The following is a 25,995-nucleotide window of genomic DNA, read 5'->3' on the forward strand; positions in this document are numbered from 1 at the left end:
TAAATAAACAACTATTTTCCAACTTTATTCTGCAACTGCTTCAAACAGGAACTTCAAAATATTAACAACATTAAAAAACAAAATAAAAATTGAGACACATTAAAGGGAATCCAAAATAAAAAGTGTTCAAAAAACAAACAAAAACAAACATTAAAACTATGAGAGTTCACATCATAAACTGTTCTCCAATAAATGTAACCAATCAGTGTTTTTACAGCAATATTTATTTCAGGTGCTTTTTTTCGTTCTTAAATATGGTTGTTTGAATATTCAAAGAGCTCTAAACATAAGCAATATTATTGTAACATTAATTCTGAAGACCACACCTACAGATGTTGAAAAGCTCCTATTCTTAAGCAACGAGGGCAACAAATATGAATATGGATCAGCAAATCAATAATTGACCATATATGTGAACATACATATTAAATGAGCATGTTCTGCATAAGTCAGATTCAGAAGGGACTTCAGATTCAGTTTAGTAATTAAAAATTAACAGCTTCATAAACAGCTTTTGGATCGCTGGTAAAACAGATCATGAATATGGATCAGAGTCTTTTATCTCTGGCTTGGCAGGTTGGTATCTAGTCCATTTTTTTCAACATCAGAACAAAGACCTGACAGATACAGCCTATTAATGTTCCACCCCAAAAATGAAAATTCATAATTTACTCATTCGTATGTCTTTCCAAACCCGTATGGACTTTCTTGCGTGGAACAGAAAAGATGTTTAACAGAATGTATGCTTTTTGCAAAACAAAAAAAGATCAACAGTGATTGAGAGAAAGTCATACAGGTTTGGAACGACATAAAGGTGAGTAAACAATTTATGGGTTGAACTATTTCCCTAAGATGAGCAAGGTCTGCTCAGGTCAAGGCTGGGATTGATGGATATCCTCTCAAAGAGCAAGAAGACGTTTAAAAATCTCTTAAGGGACTACAGTGTAGGGCTGGTACGGTAACATTTTCTGCCTGTCATTGATGGCGAAAATCCACGAAGGCTTCACAAAACTCAGACTTCCATTTTCCATCAAAGCCTGTAAAAAGACAGAACAGACAGTAAAAAAGGATGAAAAGGAAAAAAGGACCTTGACTTGAGATGATTGAAAGGGTTGAGAGAGCAGAGAGTTTTCATTACTACAAGAACATCACATCACATGAATGACTCGGGCTGAACAGAGACAGATCTGCATGTGCTGTCGGTGAAGACTTTCTCAAAGCTGTTTAAATGTGGTCTATTAAAGCATGACGATATGAAAAAGACAGAGACCAATGAATTTAGTCAAAAAGCAATGGATGTTTCCAGTCCTGTATAAATATTGGTTCTTTAAATAATTTTATAGTCAAAAAGGGCACTTTGCAGTAGAAAATGTACTTACAGCACAGAAAATAACAATCTTGACAACTTTATGTATGTAATACTTTCAAATATCTACCAAAGACACCATTATGTTATTGAACTGAACTGAATTAGGGATGTGCAACAGCGATCGAGTCCTCGAGTACTCAACCGTGACAGAGACGATCGATCATGTAAACAATGATCGATATATATATATATATATATATATATATATATATATATATATATATATATATATATATATATATATATATATATATATATATATATATATATATATTTTTTTTTTTTTTTTTTTTTTTTTTTTATTATTTATTTATTTTTTTTATTTTTTTTTTTTATTCTCCTGATTGGTTATAGCAGCACTTTGGGTGGCGCTCAAACTTTGTCCTGTCACGACTCTCAACATGCTTTTTCTCATGTAAAATAACATTTTGGTTGATCAGAAAGTGCAAATTGAATCCAATATATTGGAAGAAGTATTAGAATAAATAAAAAATTACAATAGTGACACTAATGTAGCCTAATAGAATGTGAATTTGTTGTGCTTTCGTTTCGTTGGCTGTGTTTTTAAAGCGCAATCGGAGTTACACTTTCGGTCAAGCTCACGTTTGCATTCGCAAACTTTTTCATCTGATTAATCTAATATAGGATGCATTATGATATCAGCATTTATGAACATGCTGAATGCGCTGCATATCAGTGTTTAGTTTCATGCTCAAATACAATGCCTGATAGAGTTATTTGATTGCTTTTAGGCTAGATGTTTCTTTAAAAAAAAAAAAAAACTGATGTTATAATAATGCAGCAGTGCTTTTTTTGTCATTTGTTCAATGACATATGCCAATTTGTATAACTCGTATAGCTTCGAAAACACGCAGGTAATTTATGCAAAGGAATCACTTAATAATGTAGATGAAAATAAATCACAAATCTGCCATAAACAGCATTATAATGAGAACTTTAGAGAAATCTATAGTAAATTCTGTACTTGCTCGTGATTCAGCGCGCTGTCATGAAAGCGCATCACAGCGCACTCTCTCTCTCTATATAGCGCATAACTTAAAGTTCAATGGCATTTGCATCCTTTTATGCAGATACAAGTTGTAATGTGTTACGTCTATATTATGTATCTAAGTTATCTGAATTATAGGATGTTGATTGATGTTAATATTATGATAATAGGATGTGTCATAGAACAGGCTTCAGTTTATTGGCATAAAGCTACTCTTCACCTCAGGCAGTTATTCCTTTTAGATGCTTCTTAATAAAATTGCATCATAATCAATCTAACAGTTCTAATCACATTCATGTTTTCATAGACAGGTTCTCATGTCATATTTTTAACATTAATTTTCATAACAGTCCTCAGATATTTTCATTATCTCCATGCCCCGCCCCGCCCCCCACACGAGTACTCGATTAATCGTTTTTGAAACCTATCAATGATCGAAATTAAAAATTGCCAAAAATGCCCATCCCTAAACTGAATCAACATTGACGTGACTCAAGCTGAATAACAACTGATGGCCAAGTATGGAAAACCCATAGGGATGCAACGATTTGAAAATATTTATATTTGAAAGCCGATAACTGATATATTGGCCGATAAATCTAAATGCAAATTTTTATATAATTTTTGAGAGCCTGATTACAAAAACAAGTCTCACCATTAAAAGCCATGTCCCAAACATACAATTATAATGTTCTCATTATAATTTTATGTAGCCGATACGACTGATTTGCGCTGCACATGTTGCGCTTAACTGTATTTTCCTTTTTGAAGTGATTTCAGTCATAATTCAAGCAATTCAAAACATCATCAGTGCACATCTGAAGTGTCTCAGCTGGAGGAAATAATCCATTATTTATCGGCTTTAATATATCGGCCAAATGTTCTTATCAGGCCGATAATGATAACATTAAAAATGATCATTTATCAGCGATACCGATATTGTGGCCGATATATTGTGTCGTATCCCTAGTAACCCATACTTGGAATTTGTCATCTGCATTTAACCTATCCAATTAGTGAACACACATTAGGAGTACTAGTGAGAAGTGAACAAACATACACAGTTCAGCAAACTGTGAACACACCCGAAGCAGTGTGCAGCCATTTTGCTGTGGCACTGGGGAGTGATTGGGGGTTAGGTGCCTTGCTCAAGGGCACCTCAGTCATTTCCTGCTGGTATTGAGACTCAAACCTGCAACCTTCGGGTTACCAGTCTGAAACTTTAAAGGGATAGTTCACCCAAAAATGAAAATTATCCCATGATTTACTCACCCTCAAGATATGACTATCTTCTTTCAGATGAACACAATCGGAGATATATTCAAAAATATCCTTGCTCTCCAAAGATTTATAATGGTAGTGAATGGGGGGCCAATCAAAAATATGGAGCGCTTCACAGACTTGCGTGTCATCCATGTCATGAATAAAGAACTATAGAAATAAAAGTGACTTGACACCACCTAAAAGTTGAAAAAGAAAAAACAAGGAACACTCACATCCTCAAAAGATTCGTCCCATCCTTCACTGGTGATGACAAACTGGACCTTCTCGCTCATATAGTCTTCAACAGCTCTGAGGAATCAAATAGATCAGATCACTTCATCAGTCACACTCCACCTACAGCCTCTCACGCTAACGCCATGCATCTAAACCGCTTCAAATGGATTACAGCAGCTTCACGCTCTTGCACTTATCTAAACACATGACTGTCTCATACCCGTTGAAGGCGATGATGTAGCGCTGAAGTTGCCTTTTTTGGTTGTCCGGGAACTTGCCGTAGAGATAGAAGCGCTTCCCTTTTAGGAAGTCTGAAGGAGTAAAAATAAAGATGATTCAATGAAGAGATGCTCTTGTTGATACTCAAGACTTCCCTGTCGAGGTGAACTGGGAGGCGTCAGACCTGGCAGTTCAGGGATGGGTTTATCCTCCTCTTCCTCAGCATCTGTGTTCTCATCTGTAGAGCCGCCATACGGATCTTCATCTTTCACCACACCTGCGCTTTCCTTCGCTGCTTTTTTCCTCCTGCTCTCCATCTCCACCCTAAAACAGCCGAACAAACACAGGAGTGTTATACATCGGATGACAATCATAGGTTGTAAATGTGAGGTCTTTTGTCTGGTAGGGCTGAGAGGTGGCAAATATGATACCGCACAACAGTAGAAATGTTTTAACCAATAGAGATTCTGCTGTCAATTATAATGCATTATCAAATTAGCAAAAATATTTAACAAATAAGCATGCACAGAGTGGGCCAATGCATTTGTGTTTATTAAATATTTAGGTAATTTTTGGCATGGTCAGTATGACTTTTTTACAAAATAATTATTTTATTCAGCAATGATGCATTAAATCGATCTGTTGACAGTATAGATTTATAATGTCACAAAATATCAAATTAATCTGTATGTTTAAACTGTATTAATCAGTAAATGTATCACTGTTTCCTCAAAAATATGAAGCAGCACAACTGTTTTCAACATTGATAATAATAATGTTTCTTGAGCAGCAAATCAGCATATTAGAAATATTTCTGAAGGATCATGTGATGTAATGAAAATTCAGCTTTGCCTCATAGTAATAAATTTAATTTTAAAACATATTCAGCTATTTTAAATTGTATTAATTTTTCACAAAATTACAGTTTTTGCTATATTTTTTATAAATTAAATGCAGACTTGGTGAGCATAAGAGACTTCTTTCAAAAACATTTAAAAAAATCTTACTGACCCCAAACTTCTGACATGTGGTGTATGTAAAACAGAAAGAATGAGAGCACTGTATCTGTATCTGTATCTAATGCAATCTGAAAACAACCATCATGCAGGTTTGCTCTTTGGCTGTGATCAATAACTCTCCTTTAGCTCGCCGGGGAGCACAGATGCATTTAGACATTATTCAAGAGCATGAATAATGAGAATTTAAAGACAATAAAAGACAATTGGAGGAGGAACACGAGCATTGATTAACACATGATGGAAATGTGTGTTTCTTTTTTCCTTTTTAGCATCATGTCAGCATCTATGGCTATATTCATGGCGAGAGACAGGTTTAGTTAGTCAAAAATAAAACTAAATAAGATTTTAAATATTCAGTTTTTCTAAAAGCCTTTAGACTAAATTTAGGCAATGTATTTGTAATGCAATATCTTACCTGTTCAGCTCATCTTCAGTGTCCATGCCAGACGCGTCATCCTCTGTGAGGGGATGTACAACATTAAAAAACATGAATCAGTAGTAGTTGTAGACGTTATGTCCAATATTATTGTTAATAATGATGCAGTAAGCCAATTTTGGACAGTCCAGAAAATAAAATGTGCTTCATTTCATTTGATTATTTTCTTCGTAACACTTTACAATAAGGCTCTATTTGTTAACATGATGGTTAACTGCATCAGTTAACATGAACAAACAATGAAAAATACGTCTAAGCATTTATTAATCTTAGTTAATGTTAATTTCAACATTTATGAGTACATTATTAAAATCAAAAGTTGTATCTATTAATAGTATTTAATGGACCTGAGCTGACATGAACTAACAATGAACAGTTGTATTTTTAACTAACATTAAAGGTGATAGAGAGGATTTTTTCGTCGACTGAGAATCCAAAGACTGAGTTTTTGAAATGAGCGCATGCGTAAGAACAACCCCCCTCCTTCGAAGGAACGCCTCCCAAAACTCGTAAACACTCGTATTGGAACACGAGTGTTTACCACCGGCATTCGCTGTGTTGTGGATTCATTATGTCGGACTCACCGCAGGTGACTCATAATCTGCAGTTGTTACTCCTGTCTCCTGACAAAAACATTGCATGCGGCGCCTGTGGAGTGTGGAAAGTTACTGGAGCGCGCAGCCGCGCTCGTCTCTCACATGGATCGTCATGGCAGTGATTGACAAGCCAGAGGGCCAATCCGCGCACGTCTCTCACAAGGAACGTCACGGCAGTGATTGACAAGCCAGAGGGCCAATCGTTTACGCGATTGGCTGATGTTTTTAAGGCCCTACCTCGTGCACAGATGATGTATATTAATATTATTACTTTCAGTGCACCTAATAAATAGTCTTTTATCAGTTAGTAAAGACAGTTTCAAGTAATATTGCAAAAATGTATAAAACAAAACATCCTCTTTAGCACCTTTAACAAAGATAAATAAACACTAACAAATGTATTGCTCATTGTTAGCACATTAACTAACGGTAACTAATAGGCCATTATTGTAAAGTGTTACCATTTTCTCTCTTTTTTTGGAAATTGATGGACAATGCAAAAAACAAATGATTATCAGTTTTAAAAACAGATTCACATTTGAGATTAAAAGAAAACACTCAAATGGTCAATTATAAAACATCCTATTGTTTTGGCTAAAAGCATCTCCTTACATTGACTTGTTTGAGCAGCTCTGTATTTTCGCTGTACAATTAGCACAGCACAGTTGTATTTTCGCAATACAACTATGATAATATATCCACCTGTGGTATAAATGCTAGATCAAAACCTCTACCTGCTGAAACATCTCTAACATTGCACAGTATGCCGCTCAGCCCTAATGATGATCATGAAGCAGCGTTCATGGACAATGATTCACCATTTTCCTCTCTCAATGGTTTCAAGTTGCATGAACACATCCAGGAGAGGGAGGTTTGCTCACGCCCGCTCTTGCGGCCCCTCAATTTACATAGAAATGAGAAACATGCCCAAGTCTCCTCTCTGCGAATGCTCGGGGCAAGTGTCTGTAACGCACTTCCAGCCTCTCCAATCCTACTGCTCTCTTCTGGCCCTCCATTTTTTATTTTTTCTGATTGATTGGAGTGCTGCTTTACACGCACTTCATTAAACTGGCCTCTCCCCCTCCCGGAGTGACGGGACCCAAAGGCAAACAGGTTGACATATTAACGATTTTCGACGAGGGCATGAACCCCAGGTATTCATGTAGTTGACATGCTTTACCTGTTCTGCTGTGTTCAGGCAGCTAAGCTTCTGAAGGTGACGTAGACGGCAGAATCAATAAATCTTTCAAAATTACCATTATTGATTTTGATGGAGAAGCACGGTGACACATCATTGCTATAGACAAACAATCAAATGCTTTCTCTTGTACATGACTGTCTAGCTTTACCTTCATGATCTTACACCGACTCTGCTTAAAAAGGCGACAATGCATAAGGTCATGTAGACGTTGAAAGGCCACTCATTTATCAGGGTGAAAGGTCATTAGTGATTTAAGCAAAGTGAAATCGAAGCAGCTACATTATCACCCATTATCCTGACCTGGCTTTGCATGTAAACAACTTTATTGAAGTCATGTCTGCTTTTTCAATGCCTTGTGCACATCTGTTTAGGTTTTGATGTCAAAAGTGGAGAACAACTTTGCTACAGTGCCGCTTTATTGACTTGAGTGTTTTGTTATTGTTAAAGGGTTAGTTCACCCAAAAATGAAAATTCTTTCATTAATTATTCACCCTCATGCTGTTCCAAACCCATAAGACTTTTGTTCATCTTTGGAACACAAATGGAGATATTTTTTTCCGGAAGAACCAATGAGGTTTGTTCATGTGCATCAAGCAAGTATGGCAGAGCTTCTGTTTATGTTCACTGATCAAAGTTGATATGTGAATAAAAGCCTGAATTCAATCTGTTCATCATATAAAGTGATCGTGTCTCTTCAGAAAATTTGGACTAAACTACACAATTCATATGGATTAGTTTTACGATCTCTTTGTTGAAGCGTCAAAGTGGTCGTTGCATGGACTGCCAATGGAAGGACAGAAATCTCACAGATTTGATTAAAAATATCTTCATTTGTATTCTGAAGATGAACAAAAATCTTACGGTTTGGAAAGACATGTGGGTGAGTAAATATTAGACTAAAACTAAAAAATATAAAGCTAAATAGAAATATTTTTAAAACAAAACAGTAAAAATGACAAAAAGTAATTTACTAAATCTTGAAAATGAAAACTAAATATAAAAATAAAACATTCAAATTGGTAATAAATACTATAATAGCATATAAATCATAATAAAATTACTGGTGCAAACCGTCACAAAAATGTTTTTCATGAGCTGTGATTTTTAGCAACATTTTGTAGTGCATACACAAACCCTTCATCCTTCAACTACCCATTTAGAAGAGTTCTACAAGTTTGTATGAAATCTCTCAAGCTGCAAGACAGACATGGATATATAACAAAGAGACCTCCATCAAAGCAGACACACACACACACACACACTACAGCACATCTAACCTAAATGATCCTGTAAAACAAGTTGTGGAAACAAATTCCATCAGCCCTAATAGTGTAGCATTTAATGGCAACAAGAAATGCCATTCACAACCCATCTTACTTTCAGACTCTGACGCACTTCTGAGTGCAACAAGATATTCAATGCTGCACTACACATATTTTTGTCCAATCAAAAACTCTCTCCCCTCTCATCTGACTAGAATGCAGTAGACTTCATGTTTTCAATAGGAAATAAGTAAGCACGAGACCAAAATAAGACCCTGCATTTGTCATTTTTGATTTCATTTTATCTCTAGTTTATTCTGTCTTTACCTGCGCCTTCCGCATCCGTTGAACCACCATAATCCTCTTCTTCTTCCTTAATCGGCTTCTTTTTTGGGGTCACATGCCTCTTTTCTGGTGTTTTCTAGGGAAGCATGAGAAAAACGATGCTTATGCAATTGGTTTCGGATTAATGTCACTTATGTGTTTCCTGCTTGTGAGTCAATGATGCATGTTGGGAAGTCAACAAATCTGAGGAGGATGTCTCTATGGCAACAGCACGCTGCACCAAGGTTATGTCGCTCTTTTTATTCACACATGAAAACCATAATGGGAAGACCGCATTAAGATGGTTTTTCATGTTTCTTAATACATGATTCCTAAAACATATAAATGGCAGACAAAGCAATTACTGTTTTCTGCGTTTCCTCCTCACTCTCATCCTGTTCTGCTTCACTCTCCGAGCTGGACTCGGCTCCATCCATGAGATACCTGAAAAACACAATGAGAAACAGCAGACTGAGTATTGCTGGAAATGGATGGGGATGTATGATGTCCAAACATCAAGTACAGAAGCTGAATTAAATTTGAAGGCATTGATGAATATGTTTAGGGAAAGAGATGCAAGAGCAAATCAGACCTGGTATTTTTATTTATTTATTCTGTACATTTACATTTTGCACATGTGCACCTCAGTATTTTAATACATTATAAAACAGAAGAAATAATAACATATTGAGTGAAAATGATTATTTATTAAATAAATGCCACCTTATTGGGACAACACCTATCGCTAACCCTACCCAATAAACATATTATTATTAAATAACCGCTTTAATTCCACTTTTCACATATTTTCTTCATATTTATTGAAAATAAATGCCTTTCCAATCTGCTATGCAATAAGAAAAGGGAGAAGAACGAGTTCGGCAAAAGGCGGATTCGAAATCGGGTCGATTGTGGTAAAAGTATCTGCAACGCGTCTTATGGTGTGTGCACACCAAAAGTGAAATTAATTATTTGCACAAGTACATTACATACAAAGTCAATGCAAAGACACGAATAGATGTACGAATAGATTAACGCCGGGCGAGGCGAATGACAGGAATTGGGCAACTCGATTGCCGTAAACACGCAATATTCACCCCAAGTTGGACTACCTGGTATGTGATGAAAATATGCATCTATTACTTGATTCTAGCTATGAGTTTTACATGGTTGATGATGGAAAAAAATGCCAGAAAGAAATGTTGTTGTTGATGATGATGTGCGGTGGGCGGAGTTAGTATAAATAGCCTTTGCCAACAAGCTAGAATATTTGCACTTAGTGTAAATAGACACTCCATTAGCAGAATGTCTAGAGTGCTCTAATCAAAATAATGGAAACTGGTCTGTCAATCTCCAAAAACAAAAAGCATAATAAAATTATTAGAGCATATATGTGTCATATGGACTATTGTTATGTCACATGTGACTTCATAAGACATGGAATATAGTGCACGAATCTACTGCAGTATATATCACCCTCCACTTTCATTGTACTGATAAGAGCATCTTGGGGATTCTGCACAACATCTCAACTTGTTTCATGGAAAAGGATACAATAATTTGGTAAAATGGAGGAGAAAAAAAAAAAAAAAAAAAAAAATTCAACCAAATTTTTAGTTTTAGCTGAAATATTCCTTTAAACTGTACATTAAAAACATGAACAATTAGCGCCTGCACTCAAGTGGAAGTATTTTTATCTCAGGTTTGTGAATAAGCATCAGTGGGCATGCTTCTTCCTGCACTTCCCATTCCTCCTGTATCGCTACTGGAGAGAAAAAAAACAAAAAAACAAAACATGGCCAGTGGTTCTGATCTACAACCAACCGAACTGATCTGTGTTGGACAGCATGAGAGACATGTGCATGGACAGATACACACTCCTTATCTTCAAAGGAAGTGGCTGCTTTAATTACCCATGGCAGATGCAGCTTTTAAATACAGAATACATAATCTGAGGTGGGCACTCAAAGCGGGCACAATAGAGAGCCACGCACAGAAGAACACAGCTGCCTCAGCTAAACCAATCCACGATAACAGACGAGACAACTGCTAAACGGATAAACACACACAAAGCACACTCAGCTCTGGACTTAACGCCAGCCTTTTATCAAGCAGCATTTATGATAATCATCACTAGGGCTGGGCAATATGCAACATAGCTAAAACAACATCTCAATACTGTGTGTGTGTGTGTGTGTGTGTGTTTATACACACACAATATAATATATATATATATATATATATATATATATATATATATATATATTGTGTGTGTGTGTGTCTGTTTATACACACACTATATATATATATATATATATATATATATATATATATATATATATATATATATATATATATATATATATACAGTCAAACCAAAATTTATTCAGACACCTTGAACATTTCATTCATTAATTCACTATAGTTTAAAAAATGGTAATAAATTATGACAAGACCTCAGAGTTACATCTTAATTATGTCAGATAACACTTAAGCAAAACATGGTCAGGTCAAAGTGTCTGAATAATTTTGGTTCCAAATTTTTATAAATTTTACTGGTAGTCCACTGAAGAATTTTTGGGTATAATATGTCAGTTTACTTTATTTTGCTATCCTCACTTACATAAATGAACTATAATGTTCTGCACCCACTAGTAAAAATATATAAAAAATGTCTGAATAATTTTTGGTTTGATTGTATATATAGATTGTATACATTTATATTATTACAACTTATGTTTGTATAGGTTTTAGTACATTAAGTTAAAGAGTACTAGATTTCCAAAGTGTTTTTCACTAAATTCTACATGCACCAGTATAACAATACATAAATAATAAACAGCAATATTTACCAGTAATATTTTGCATATATCTCCATCTATCATTAAAAACAAAAACTGCATTAAATAAATGATTGATAATGTTGCATAATTTCACATTACCAGCAAAATAATTGTGAATATCCAATAGGACCCAGTACTATTGCACAGACTAGCCAATGAATGAAGCCGTTAATTTATTAAAGGGTTAGTTCACCCAAAAATGAAATTTCTGTCATTAAGTACTCACCCTCATGTTGTTCCAAACTCGTAAGACCCATAAGGGTTTGGAACAACATGAGGGTGAGTAACTTTGACAGAAATTTCATTTTTGGGTGAACTAACCCTTTAAATTGCCTGAACACATGGCTGTTTAGTTTGTCTTTTTTAGCTTTTTCAACACAAACCTACCTGCAGAAACAGCAGAAGATATGTCAAATCTGATAGGCTAAAAAACATGGACACTGGACCTCGAAAGCCCTTTGCTAAGAAAGTAACTTCAGTAACAGTCATTCATTATTCAGGACACTCTGCGCTTCACATCACCGCACGCTTTGAACGGGCCGCACAATCAGATAGGTCATTACAGAGACCATCAACGTCTGTGAAATCATGAGCACCACATCATCAGAGCTTGTGCATCTCGCTGGAGTCAGTATCTGTGTGACTCGACTAGCAAATCTCACACAAGCTCAATTTCATTCTGATAATAATGCAAGGTCAGATCGATCGGTGTAGTACTGTCATCTAATTCTCTATGGTTCATTTTGGAGGTTCTTGCACAATACAGTCATAATATGATTTTCTATTCTCACTCTTTTGCACAGAATTGCAGAGTGTCAGAAAAAAAACGGTTTTATAATGAACATTCAGTCCACCTCATGTTAGTGATGATAACTGCATAAATAAATGTCTGAATCTGTGTTATTTTAATATTATTTATACAACAGTATAGTATTTATTGAGTGCTGTCAAACAATTGATCACGATTAATCACATCCCAAATAAAAGTTTGTGTTTACATAATGTGTGTACTGTGTATATTTACTATGTATAAAGAAATATACACACAGGCATGTTTATATTTAACAAATATTATTTTACATATATATGTATACACACACACACACACACACACACACACACACACACACACACACACACACACACACACACACACGCACACACATAAATATTTCTTAAATATATACTGTGCATGTGTGTGTATTTATATATACATAATAAATATACACAGTACACACATTACATAAACAAACCTTTATTTTGGATGTGATTAATCACGATTAATAGTTTGGCAGCACTATGAACTGATTAATAAATTAATTTTTTAAAATACTTTAGTTTTCAATTAACTTTTATATTTATTTTTCAGTTTTCATTTTACTTCAAGTTTTAGTAATTTTGCTACTGTATGCGCATTTGTCACTTTGTTTTAAATATTTCTATTTATTTTAATTTGTTTGAGTGATTTCAGTACTTTAACATATTTTGTTTATTCAGTTAGTTACCAAAACAACATTTCTAATTTTAGTTTTAGATTTAAATTTTATATATTCATATTTCATTTTATCTAAGCTTATTTAAAAAAAACAAACCTATTTTTAATAGTTTTAGCTAACAAGAACACTGGTCTGAATGATGTTATCACAAGCACAAATGAGCCAATTAAACATGCAGTGCAAAATCAAAAAAAATAATATTCACTACAGCAGATTTTCCCACATCTGTTGACTGCTACTAATAAATGACAAACAAAAACAAAAGCTCTCTGACGCTATGCTGCCGTTCTCACCGTTTGAAGGAAATCTTCTGCTTTGTTTTGTGACAGTCCATCACCCACTCCTTCCTGACGATAATGCCTCCGGCCGCTTTCACCTGACTGTACTTGGGCGTGTTGGCAAACGCACAGCTGCAGGAGAGAGACAAAAAGCTCAACAAACACGAGGCGTCTCTGAATGCTGACACACATCATGAGGCTCTGAATGCTTCAGGACACTGATGGACAGGATCCTTACATGAGGTGTGTGGAGTCTGGAGTCCAGTCGGGTCTGTATCGGGCTCCCATGGCCAGGGCTTTGTCCCGCAGGTCTCCACGGAAGGGGTTCTGGAAGCCACTCAGGACAAACACGACTCCCTCCATGATGCGGTTGAAAGCAACCGGTTCTGCAGACTTGGGCTTAGGTTTGGGTTTTGGCTTGGGCTCTGGCTTGGATTTAGGACTCTCTCTCTTATCTGATGTCTTTTGGCCTGGAGAAGCTACAAATTCACCATCAGGAATTCAGTTTGTGCAGTGGTTCTCAAAAAGGAGGCATCAAGATGACTTAAAATGATTGAAAAGTAGATAAAAGAAATTTAAAATTTACTACTAAAAAGACAAAAAACTAAAAATCTATTTTATACATTGCTAACACTTTACAATAAGGTTCCATATGTTAACATTAGTTATCTTCCTTAGTAAACATGAACTAACAATGAAAAATACTTCTAAAGCATACATTAAAACTCGTTCATGTTAATTTCAACATTTACTAATAGATTATTAAAGTCAAAAGTTGTATCTTTTAATATTATTTAATGGACTTGTGCTGACATGAACTAACAATGAATAGTTGTATTTGTTTAAATAAAGTTTAGATTAATAAATACTAACAAATGTATTGCTCATTGTTAGTTAATGTTAGTTAATACATTAACTAAAGTTAAATAATGGAACCTTATTGTACACAGCCCTGCATCTTTGGGAAAGAAAAAAAAAAAAAAAAAAAAATTAGCTTTTGCAAAAAAACCTTTTTAAAAAGTCATGAATGTGAAATAGTTGTAACCTGGCTCAGAGGAATCATGTCTTTGTGGCATTTTTTCTGGTGATTAAGAGATAATACAAGACTTCTTCACCTCACAAATGGTTGTTGAAAGCAAAAATCCTATGAAGTGCATATCATGTTTTGTGAGAAAGTGTGGCGTACTATTTTTTAGCAAAATCAGTACTGGATTTCTTTCAGCAAATATGATGCAGGACGGTGTAATATTATATATATATATATATATTTATTTATTTATATTTCTTATTTTAATTCACCTACTCTCCTCTAAAATGTTTTTTGTCTTTGAATAACCAGGATTCTCTCAGTCTTGGAAAACCAGGATAATATGAGAAAGCCTCATTTTAAAAGTTGATCTTTAATCCTGGAAAAGTCTTTTTATAGTGAATATACATTTTTTTAGTTATGCCAAACTCTAAAATATTCACAAATAATTTCAGGTAAAAATGGTGAGTAAAAAAAATGTTATTAAAAAATCCTGATCCAGTAAATCAGGAACGACTGGAAGAGTCATGGAGATTCATTAGTTTAAAAGAGCAGAAACCTTGAAGAACATTCAGCTTTTAAAACTTCTTTAATCCAGAAATTTGGACATTCCAAGTTTCTGAGAACTATTGACTTCATGTGTTCAATGAATATGAAATCTTTTTATTTACCGGTGGAGATGGGACTTGCAGTTGCACTGGTTTTTGCTTTAGATTTTGGCGTGGCAGAGTTTGATTCAGCAGAGGCAGATGAACTGGGCTTTTTGGGCGGCGGACCTGCGGCTTCCAGACGTTCTTTACTAAACTCAAACTTCCTCTTCACAGGAGCCTATAAGAAACACAACAGGAAACACATCAAGCAGCGGTTCTCAAAGTACAGACTTTCTTTTATGATACTCTGACATGCTCTTTGGAGCTTGACAAGTACAAATCACCATCCTCTCATCCATCAGTCATACAGGTCTGAAGCGACATGAGGGAAAAAATAACTTTTTAACTGTTTCTTTAATTCTCAGAGTTTTTTTCTAAACAAAGTCGGCATGAAATGGAAGTTGCGATAGTCTTTTCTTCCCTATCGTGACGTATATCCGAGTGAACAGCTTCTTGAATCAGAAAAAAAATGTAGGGCGGGGCTTGATTTTGTCTTTGGGGAATTGATTGGATGGTTGTGGTTTGCTATTGGTTGATCTCATATGAGTGACAGGTTGCCCCGCCCTCACACCAGTAAATACATCATCAGAGGAAGGAAGAGATGTCGCTGAAAGAGGGAGGTGAAGTTATTTTGATTAAAGATTACGAGGCACATGAATTTAAAAAAATGATGTGCATGGATACATTATTTATAAGAAATACAGTAATATTCCATAAAAACTAGAATAGTTAGTTTTGATTTCATGGTGACTTTAATATTTTCAATGAGTAGCCGCTGATGTCCTACAGCAGGTGCAGCATCTTCATCTCGGGTCCTGCTGTGCTGAGATTCACAGTTTTTCCAGTTCAAGTTATTATAAGGATATAATTCTGGAATGATATCAATAATCCATTGCAGGTGACTACAAAATATCTGCCACTTCAGCATAAAAACAATAGCATCAGCAAATGTGTTCGCATCGGAGAGATGATTTATGGTGACCAAAGCACTGCAGCTAATTTAATAAGGAAGTAAAATGGGGCACTCATTAGTTAGAGGACAAGAATACAGTTATATGGGGCTTGTTATTATACAGCTCCACTCCTGAAGAGAGAAACGCTGAGGTGTTCAAAGGTTTAGGGTTGGTGAGATTTGAAAGGAGTCTCTTCTAAGCAATTTACTTGATCAAAAATACAGTAAAAACAGTAATATCTGAAATATAATTACAATTTAAAATAACTGGTTTCTATTTGAATACATTTTAAAATCTAACTTATTCCTGTGATCAAAGCTGAATTTTCAGCATCATTACTCCAGTCTTCAGTGTCACATGATCCTTCAGAAATCATTCTAATATCCTGATTTGCTGCTCAAGAAACATTTATTATTATCAATGTTGAAAACAGTTGTGCCGCTTCATATTTTTGTCGAAACTGTGATACATTTTTTTCATGATGCTTTGATGAATAGAAGATTCAAAAGAACCACACTGAATGTTTTTTACTGTCAGTTTTGATCAATTTAAAAATTTGAGTTTTTGCTGAATAAAAGTATTCTTTCAAAAAGAAATCTTACAGCCCCTGAATGGTAGTCGCACAACTAAATAGGAAAAAAAGAACTAAAAACTCGGACCAACTTTAGTACTGATCTACATGTTCTGGAGAGGAAGGTGCAAATGTGTCAGTACCTGTTGTGTGCTGGTGCTGCTGGGAGATGAATGTGTGGACGAACCGTCGGACTTCAAAGCAGCAGCGGCGTAACTCAACCTTTCATTCTGAGGAGACACTGATAGAAACAAGCAGGTAATAATGAAGATTACAACATTTACTTCTATATACTTCTGGATAAAATCTGGCTTGGAAGAAAAACAAAATGTATTTACTTTACAGGAACAGTAACATTTAATACAATATAATTCCCCCTCCCCACACTGAATATTGGACCATTTGCACAAAATTTACGAGGGATGTAACAATACACCAGTGTCATGATTTGTTTGATACTGATCTCAATACAATACCCTCAAGATACTTTAACAAAGACAAAGATTTAGCCCGTTTTGAAATTGGAAGTTGCGGTACCATGTAAACAGTATTTTAATTTCTTTTAGTTAATTTCTATATCACTACTTTGTGTCTTCTTTAAAACAAGACCAACTTATTTCTGTACTCCAAAGCATTCTTGAAATATAATCATTTAAGTTTGGATATTGCATTTTCATGTATATTCTCAAAAATGGGGGTGACACTTAAGGGGTTAAGGGGTTAAATATTATATATTATTAATTCCATTCATTTTTAATTTGATTTAAAATGAATAAACATGGAAGCCCAAATGTATGATTTGATGTCTGGGTTTATCATATTTGATGCACTATTACCACTATTACCTGTCTAAACTTTTATTTTGGGTGAACTATACATGATACATGTCGTTGTATTTTTGTTTTGAGATATATGGTGACAACAAGAGATATTGTTACACCCCTAAAATATGCCAGCTAGGCCTGTCATGATTATTGATTATTCGTCTGACCATGCACTGTAAAAACGACAACTCAAAATTGTTCACCTTACTAAGATTTTTGCATTCACTGACAATAAAATTGCTAGTTGGAACTTGAACTATCTGTTGTAAGCCACTTGAACTCGCTTTCAGACATTTCTGAGGAAAAGTTCATCTTATTTTATAAATTGAGATTTTATTTTGAAGTTGTAGTTGACACCCACAAAGCAAAATCCCCAGTGTTAAATTAACACCCAAAGTGTACATATGAGTCCATCTTGCCGGGTGTTAAAAAGTAACACTGAAGCAGTGTTAAAGTTAATGAGATAATTGAGTGATGATTGAGTGATGATTGACAATTAGTGGAGACACCTGATGATAATAAGCAGAATCACTGAAGAAACAACAAGAGAAAAAGAGAGAGACACAACAACTACAACTGACTTCCAGCCATTAAACATTATTACACTTATTATTAACCAGTTTGATTTGATTTCTGTCATACATCAACAAAAGTTCTTACTGAGAATTAACAGATGTTTAGATGTTAATGTTTTATTGAAAGTTTAGTTTGAAGTCACCATGATGGTGAAAAGCATTTCCTTTAGTTGGGCTCTTGACTCTATTTATTAACATTAATTTATCTCTGGCTGCTCCAACTTTGTGTTTGTAGAGCACATTTGTTATGGCCAGAGAAACTATGAACTGAGTTGTGTTTCCCAATAGTGCTGTGAGCCAAAGTTGATCAATTTAGGTTTACAATGCTTTGGGAAGCACAGTCATAATGGTTGTGTTTTATCATTGTGAAATGGCCAGATTCATTGGTGACGTCCAGCATTAACTGGTGATATAGATGTTATATTATTTCTTATAGTAAATCGGTTACCACTTGAGATCCAGCAGAGCTTTTATAATCTGAAGGGTTTATTTTTTTAAAACACACAGACATCAAGAATCAGCATATGACTCTCAACAATGGTGACAATCAAAAAAAGTGCTTCATGTTGCAGTGCATGATGGGAGCCACCAATCAAAATTTAAACTCAAAATAGTAAGTTATTACAGGGATGGTAATCTGAACTCAAAATAGTAAGCTTTTACAGACTTGAAAGTTCCAGTAACTTGAATTTAAAAAACTTAGTTGTCAGAACTTGAAAAACTTAGCTGACGCAACTTAATAATTGTAGTTCTTCAAAACTTAAAAAAATAAGTTGATATCTTCAACTCAAAAATTCTGTGCAGTCGGTTGCCTTGAAAATTTGAGTTGAACTAACTTTTTCTTTTTTACAGTGTGGTTATTTGATCAAATCACAATTACTTGAAATAACTGTGATAATTGTGCAGTTTCAGTTTCATTTAAAATCACATTTTGCCTTCTAAATAAGGGAAATTTAAAGGGAGAGTTCACCCAAAAATGAAAATTTGATGTTTATCTGCTTACCCCCAGGGCTCGTGACGACACATTGATGTCCTAAGACAAGAAAAGATTGGTTTGTGCGAAAAACCGAACAGTATTTATATCTTTTTTTACCTCTAAAACACCACTATGTCCAACTGCCCTCCACATCCGGTGTGTGAGGTCTGAACGCGCTCTGACAACGGAAGTGATGTCTCGCACTCATTGAAGCAAAGCGTGAGACATCACTTCCGTCATCAGAACGCATTTTTCGACCTCACTAACCAGATACGCAGGGCAGTTGGACATAGTGGTGTTTTAGAGGTAAAAAAAGATATAAATACTGTTCGGTTTCTCGCACAAACCGATCGTTTCGTGTCTTAGGATTTAATTAGGTTTAATTTGAATTTGTCTGTGCATGTTTTTTTTACTCTTATAGACAAAGTTCCCATTCACTCCCATTATACGACTGACAGACCGCAACGGTTGGAGTTAAAAATCATCATTTGTGTTCTACTGAAGAAACAAAGTCACCTACATCTTGGATGCCCTAGGGGTAAGCAGATAAACATCACATTTTCATTTTTGGGTGAACTATCCCTTTAAGCATATAAAGAAATGCCATAAAATGCACAATACCGTGTCTCCTATCATCTATGTATCATGTCTCAGACTGCATTATATTATATTATATTATATTATATTATATTATATTATATTATATTATATTATATTATATTATATTATATTATATTATATTATATCTGACCCTGGACCACAAAACCAGTCATAAGGGTACATTTACTGAAATTGACATTTATACATCATCTGAAAGTTGAATAATTAAGCTTTCAATTGATATATGGTTTGTTAGGATAGGTCAGTATTTGGCCGAGATACAACTATTTGAAAATCTGGAATCTGAGGGTGCAAAAAAAAAAAAAATCGAAATATTGAGAAAATCACTTTTAAAGTTGTCCAAATGAAGTCCTTAGCAATGCATATTACTTACAAAAATAAATTTTTGATATAGTTACGGTAGGAAATTTACAAAATTTCTTCATGGAACATGATCTTTACTTAATATCCTAATGATTTTTTGGCACTGGAAATTGGAAATTGTATTCACATGGTATTCACTATTGGAAAATTGCATTGTTGGCTATTGCTACAGATATACCCATGCGATTTATGATGGTTTTGTGGTCTAGGGTCACATATTAATTATACATTACAATAATTATATAAACATTAATTTTTACAGCATTTAAGTAAAACATATGGGACTACTTTTAATAACTTTTATTATTATATTACATACAATTCAAAGTAAAATATAAAAAAATTACATATTAGTAATGCACTGTGAAGAACAAAGTAGAATTAAATTGTTAATCGCAATTATCTGTATCTTCAGCACACAATTCATGATTATGACAAGCCTAATACCAGCAAAGGCATTTGTAATTTACATATACATTACATTTATTCATTTAGCAGACGCTTTTATCCAAAGCGACATACAAATTAAGTTTAAAGTACTGTATTGATAATACTTGCTCAGTGTTAAAGGTTCAATCATTTATGTAGCCTATGGGATTCATTATAAACAGTTTACATTAATACTGTATTATGCATTACCTTTCAGTCCTGTGCTGGATTTAGCAGTGCTCTCTCTACTGAAGAACAGACTTCCCGGCTGGATATTTGAGCCAGAAGAAGGGGATTCGTCTTTAACACGGAACTGACCCAGTTTCGTTAGTTTCTGTTAGAAAGAGAGACAACAGATCTCAAGAGCTCACGCCGTCAAACAGCAGGACACTGAACACGAGCTGTGGAGGTACAGCACTCACCGGTGGAGTCGTGATGGGAACATCATTACCATCTGGAGGAGAATGCAGCTTTATAAAGGTGATTCCATACGCTATTGACTGCACACAAACAGATAATTAAGGCTCACAATTCACACTCTTACTGTCGTGTCGGGTGCATATGGGTTTTTAATGACATGAGAGAAAATAATGACAGTGTTCACCTTGCTGTAAGGCTGACTGCACACAATCTTCAAGCGGTCCCACTTCTCCTGCGCCGTGGCCTTCACCAGCTGGCTGGGTCCGAAGAAGCGCACTCGGTTTGTGTTTGTGCCGTTACGGCTCTCTGTGGGTGACATGAAGGACGACGTGACCAACAGAACCTACAACGGGTCACAAGAAAGACAAATTAACACTAACAGCTTTGAAAATGACACATTATTCAGAATCAGTTTTATACCTCAAGTGTGCCCAAGCAAACAAGAAACAACTTTACATAGATACAAGCAGGGCTTGACATTAACTTTTTTGGTCACCAGCCACTGTGGCTAGTGGTTTTCCAAAGTTACTATCCACTCAGCATTTTAACTGGCCACAATTTAGCTGTTGAGAAATTACATTTTATATGATTAAAGTTGACTTTGGCATGCTAAAATTACTTGATTTTGAGTCATTTTACTTGATTTACAAGATTTAAAACCATTTCAAACTTTCAAATACAGAGTGACAACCCAAATCAAGACACTGTATATCGGCTGGTATGTACAGGTGGGCAAGGGGTGGGCAATATGAGCATATGAGAATTTTTTGTTAGGCTATATAAAAAGAACAAAGAAGCAAATTACAAATACTAAATTTAAAAAATATATATATTTTTTTATTTAACATGTATACATTTATTTAATATCTTTTGTTGTTTGATTAACATTAATGACAGACAGGTATTTAATTTGGCTGCTGAATGCATGGACATAATATACTGATACATATCCAGTTATTACCCATCTGTTTACGTCCACTTAAGCCATAACCGACTGTATTCACGCGAGATACTCTACGCGATGGACATTTTGACATCTGTGCGTGTATTTGACTATTCAGGAGCAAGGAGAACTGATCACGCGCGCAACAGAGAGAGCGCTTCTGTTGTTTGTCATTCAGCGATTCCACTGATCCCGCCTTCACTAACAGCAAGTTAATCGATAAAGAATTGTACCTTTGATTAGGCTGTAGTCTGAAATTATATTCAACTCGCCAAAGTGGCTAGTGGGAGTGGCTGTCTTTCCTGCCACAGCTGAAATCTACCCGCATTTAGTGGGTTGGCGGGTGTTAATGTCAAGCCCTGGATACAAGATACAGAATGTAAAGAATAAACAGATATACAAAAATACAGTTTACTATTATAGGTAACTAAAACCATAAAAAAATGTTTCTCCACCCTCTTCTGGAAAGTGGGCCGGAAGCAGCAGCTCATTTGCATTTAAAGGGACACACACAAAAACGGCGTGTTTTTGCTCACACCCAAATAGCAGCAAATTTGACAAGCTATAATAAATGATCTGTGGGGTATTTTGAGCTGAAACTTCACAGAAACATTCTGGGACACCAGAGACTTATATTACATCTTGTGAGAAGGGGCATAATAGGTCCTCTTTAACTGAAATAAAATAATACATTAAAACACAAACTTATTTCAGCTAATTGTCAAGGAAATATTTGGATAAAGTGTGTGCTATATGAATTAATGTAATGTAAATGCACATTACTGGTATATTTTAGGGGTGTAACAATATATTGTGTCACTTTATATTGCAAAACAAAAATGCAACAATATGTATAATGTATAGTTCAACCAAAATGTAAGTCTAGTCAGATTTAATTTAGCATTTAATATTAAATATTAAAAACTTTTTAAATGTATATAGTCAAGGGCAGAATGCAAGCATATGCACTCTGTTTTTTTAAACACAACCTAAAAACTCTGAGAAAATATAAAAATATATTCAATTTATTAATAATAAAAAAATATGATAGCATCTCAATGATACTAAAATAATATTGACCACTACAAGATGTTATTTACATGGATGTATAGGAGATATATTGTCTATGCAGCTATTATGTTAAATGTGTTGGTAATTATAAGAGCAAAAAATAATAAGTAGGCATGGGTGTTAAATGGGTGTCACAAATAAATAAATATGAATTATACATATTGTGTTCATTAGTTGATGAACTATGGTGGAGCGTTAGGTGTTCGTAATTAAGATGGAAAATTTATTATTGAAAGACTTATTGAAAAGATTTTTTTTTTTAATTCTTCACAAAATGTAACTATATTATCACCTAGCTCTTTATATAAAGTTGGATATACAAGAACACATGTCATGCAATATACACTATACAGCAAATCTCAACTGCTTGATTGTTTATTTCATTGCAAAATGTAAACTATATTGTCATCCAGCTCTAATCTGCTAAATGCAGCTATAAGGCATGACAATATTTAGATATTATGAACATTAACATCATTTTCTGTAAAACTGCTTTGAAATAATGTGTATTATTCAAACTAAATTGGCTAATAACAAACTAATGTATTCTAAGATAATGCAGTTTGATGCTGCTAAAGCTTGTAACATTAAGACACACCTCAAAGTCTTGATCTTTGACTGATGTGGAGTGTCCAACAAGGACCTCAATGAAAGCAGAGCCTTCATTTCCAATGTCTATGCTGTGAATTTGCTCTTCCTTTTCCAACTGGAGAAACAACAGAGACAAAAAAAAAAAAAATGTCATTTAAAGGAATCATTAATAAAGTTATTAAAAAAAGTGCAAGTTCGGTTATTATCTTGGAAATAAAAAATATTTTTATTCATTTACTTAATAAATAAATATTATTTTTATTTTTAAATAATTAAATATTAATAAACAGAAATAAAAGTCATACTTGAAGAATGACCGAAACTTGCTTCTCTCCAGGTCTTGCAGCTTTCCATTTCCTGTACGTGTCGGAGCTCAAGAGGTTGTCCGCCTTGTGAGTCTTTGCAGAAGGATTCAACGAGTCTCATTAATAAACAATTCTTCTATTTGGTCATGGTATTCACTAGTTTCAATTCTTCCTCATCTTGTGAGAGTGTTTAGACCGATGTTTTCAATAGTTTAAATGAGAGACAGAGTTAGAGTTTGATTCATCATTTCAATAGATTTCTCTCTGTCCTCACATATAGAGTTTTCTCTTGATTCTAGGTTATTGTACATTGATTGTAAGGTGGCCTTGATTTTTTTTTTTTTTTTGGAAAGCCATTAAATCATATTATTGTGATTAAATATAAAAGGCTACTTACATTGTCCTCACTGCTGCAAGACACGATATGCTTAAGTTTGATTTCAGGCATGTTCAACACTCGTCTCTGGTCTCATAAAATCTGAAAACACAGTACAACAAAATAATTATTTTCATTTAATATTCATTAATAGTGAAAATTATAAATGTAAAAGAAAGCATGAAAATGCAGCAGACCCGCATAACACTATGATCTGTAATAAATTCTGAGCAATGAATTGTCGTGACTTTTCCACCACCTTTACAATTGTTTGTGATTGCTGGATAAGAGTTTTATTATATATACACTACTGTTAAAAAGTCTGGGATCGGTAAGATTTTTAATGTTTTTAAAATAAGTTTCGTCTGCTCACCAAGGGTGCATTTACTTAATTAAAAACAGTAATATTGTGAAATAATTAAATGTAATAACAATTTAAAATGACTGTTTTCTATTTGAAAATATTTTAAAATGTAATTTATTCTTGTGATGGCAAAGCTGAATTTTCAGCATCATTACTCCAGTCTTCAGTGTCACATGATCATTCATAAATCATTCTAATATGATGATTTGATGCTCAAGAAACATTTGTTGTTTACAATTGTACAAAATATTTGTGTACAATATTTTTTTTTTTCAGGATACTTTGATGAATAGAAAGTTCAAAAGAACAGTGTTTATTTGAAATATCATCTTTTGTAACATTATAAATGTCTTTACTGTCACTTTTGATTGATTTAATGCATCCTTGCTGAATAAAAGTATTAATTTCTTTAATTTCTTTAAAAAAAAAAAAAAAAAATTCTTACTGACCCCAAACGTTTGAACAGTAGTGTAAAATGTTACAAAAGCTTTGTATTTCAGATATTATATATATTATATATATATATATACACACACAGACATATCGTATATAATATATATCGTTCAGACTGAAGCACTCTCTCTGTGAATCGACTCAAAAGAATCATTCTATCATAAATCAGACATCAAATGTCTTTTAATATACACAAGAGTAATATATAAATATTGGGGTTACTTGGGTCAGATATTAACTAATGCACAGAGTAACAAAAAAAATGACAACAACGACATTCATATTTTAAATATGGGCATTTTTGTTCACATTTTTGCTGTTATCTAACCTACGATGTATTTCATTATATTCTACTCAAATATTTGACAAATGCATGATGAGTGTTTTGACTTCACAAAAATACAAAATTATTTAAGAGATCAACTCGATCATTATATTAAAGAGACAGACTTCAAAACAGTTAATATCTTGCAACGTATTAATATATTTTGTTTACACTGAGTATCTGTTAGACTAGCTGTCATTCGTAATAATACGAGACGGAGTGCATTATCAGCTCACATCTGGACCAAATGATTGTCTACAATGTCTCTGCTGTAGTTTAGGTAGTATTATTCGACCATTAAAGAGACGAGTTAAGTTAACTAGCATAACGTTACTTCATTTCACAGTGCTGTTAGCAAACAATAGAGCTGCATTACAGCGGTCATTAAAGAGACAGAAACAGGGCTGAAAACATTCAGACACTCGATTGAATTAAATTAAGAACACTGTACCGAAGTCCAAAGTCCGCAGACCTCAGATATGTGGCTTATTGTAGTTTATGTGGAGACTGTTTCACGAACACGCATACAAACTCCCTCTCAATTCACAACACGCGACGTCACTTCCGCCTGCCGTCGTATCAGAGCGACGCTTCACAGGAACTCGTAGC

The 25,995-nt window shown here is 34.4% G+C and overlaps 1 protein-coding gene across 1 annotated transcript; it reads right to left on the reverse strand.

Moving 5' to 3' along the window:
- xrcc1 (X-ray repair complementing defective repair in Chinese hamster cells 1) lies at window positions 1–25,995 on the reverse strand. Its single transcript, XM_048153067.1, has 18 exons — window positions 25,838–25,995; window positions 24,266–24,346; window positions 23,869–23,961; window positions 23,571–23,678; window positions 21,143–21,301; window positions 20,961–21,038; window positions 20,749–20,872; window positions 16,894–16,991; window positions 15,248–15,404; window positions 13,788–14,028; window positions 13,565–13,681; window positions 9,298–9,376; window positions 8,936–9,029; window positions 5,529–5,571; window positions 4,279–4,418; window positions 4,096–4,186; window positions 3,875–3,950; window positions 1–1,037 (listed from the first exon to the last, which is right to left on the reverse strand). The coding sequence occupies exons 2-18, from the start codon at window positions 24,314–24,316 to the stop codon at window positions 930–932; spliced, it is 1,857 nt and encodes a 618-aa protein (XP_048009024.1). The 5' UTR covers window positions 24,317–24,346; window positions 25,838–25,995; the 3' UTR covers window positions 1–929.

Source organism: Megalobrama amblycephala, linkage group LG13, assembly GCF_018812025.1.
Source record: "Megalobrama amblycephala isolate DHTTF-2021 linkage group LG13, ASM1881202v1, whole genome shotgun sequence".
NCBI classification, from domain to species: domain Eukaryota; kingdom Metazoa; phylum Chordata; class Actinopteri; order Cypriniformes; family Xenocyprididae; genus Megalobrama; species Megalobrama amblycephala.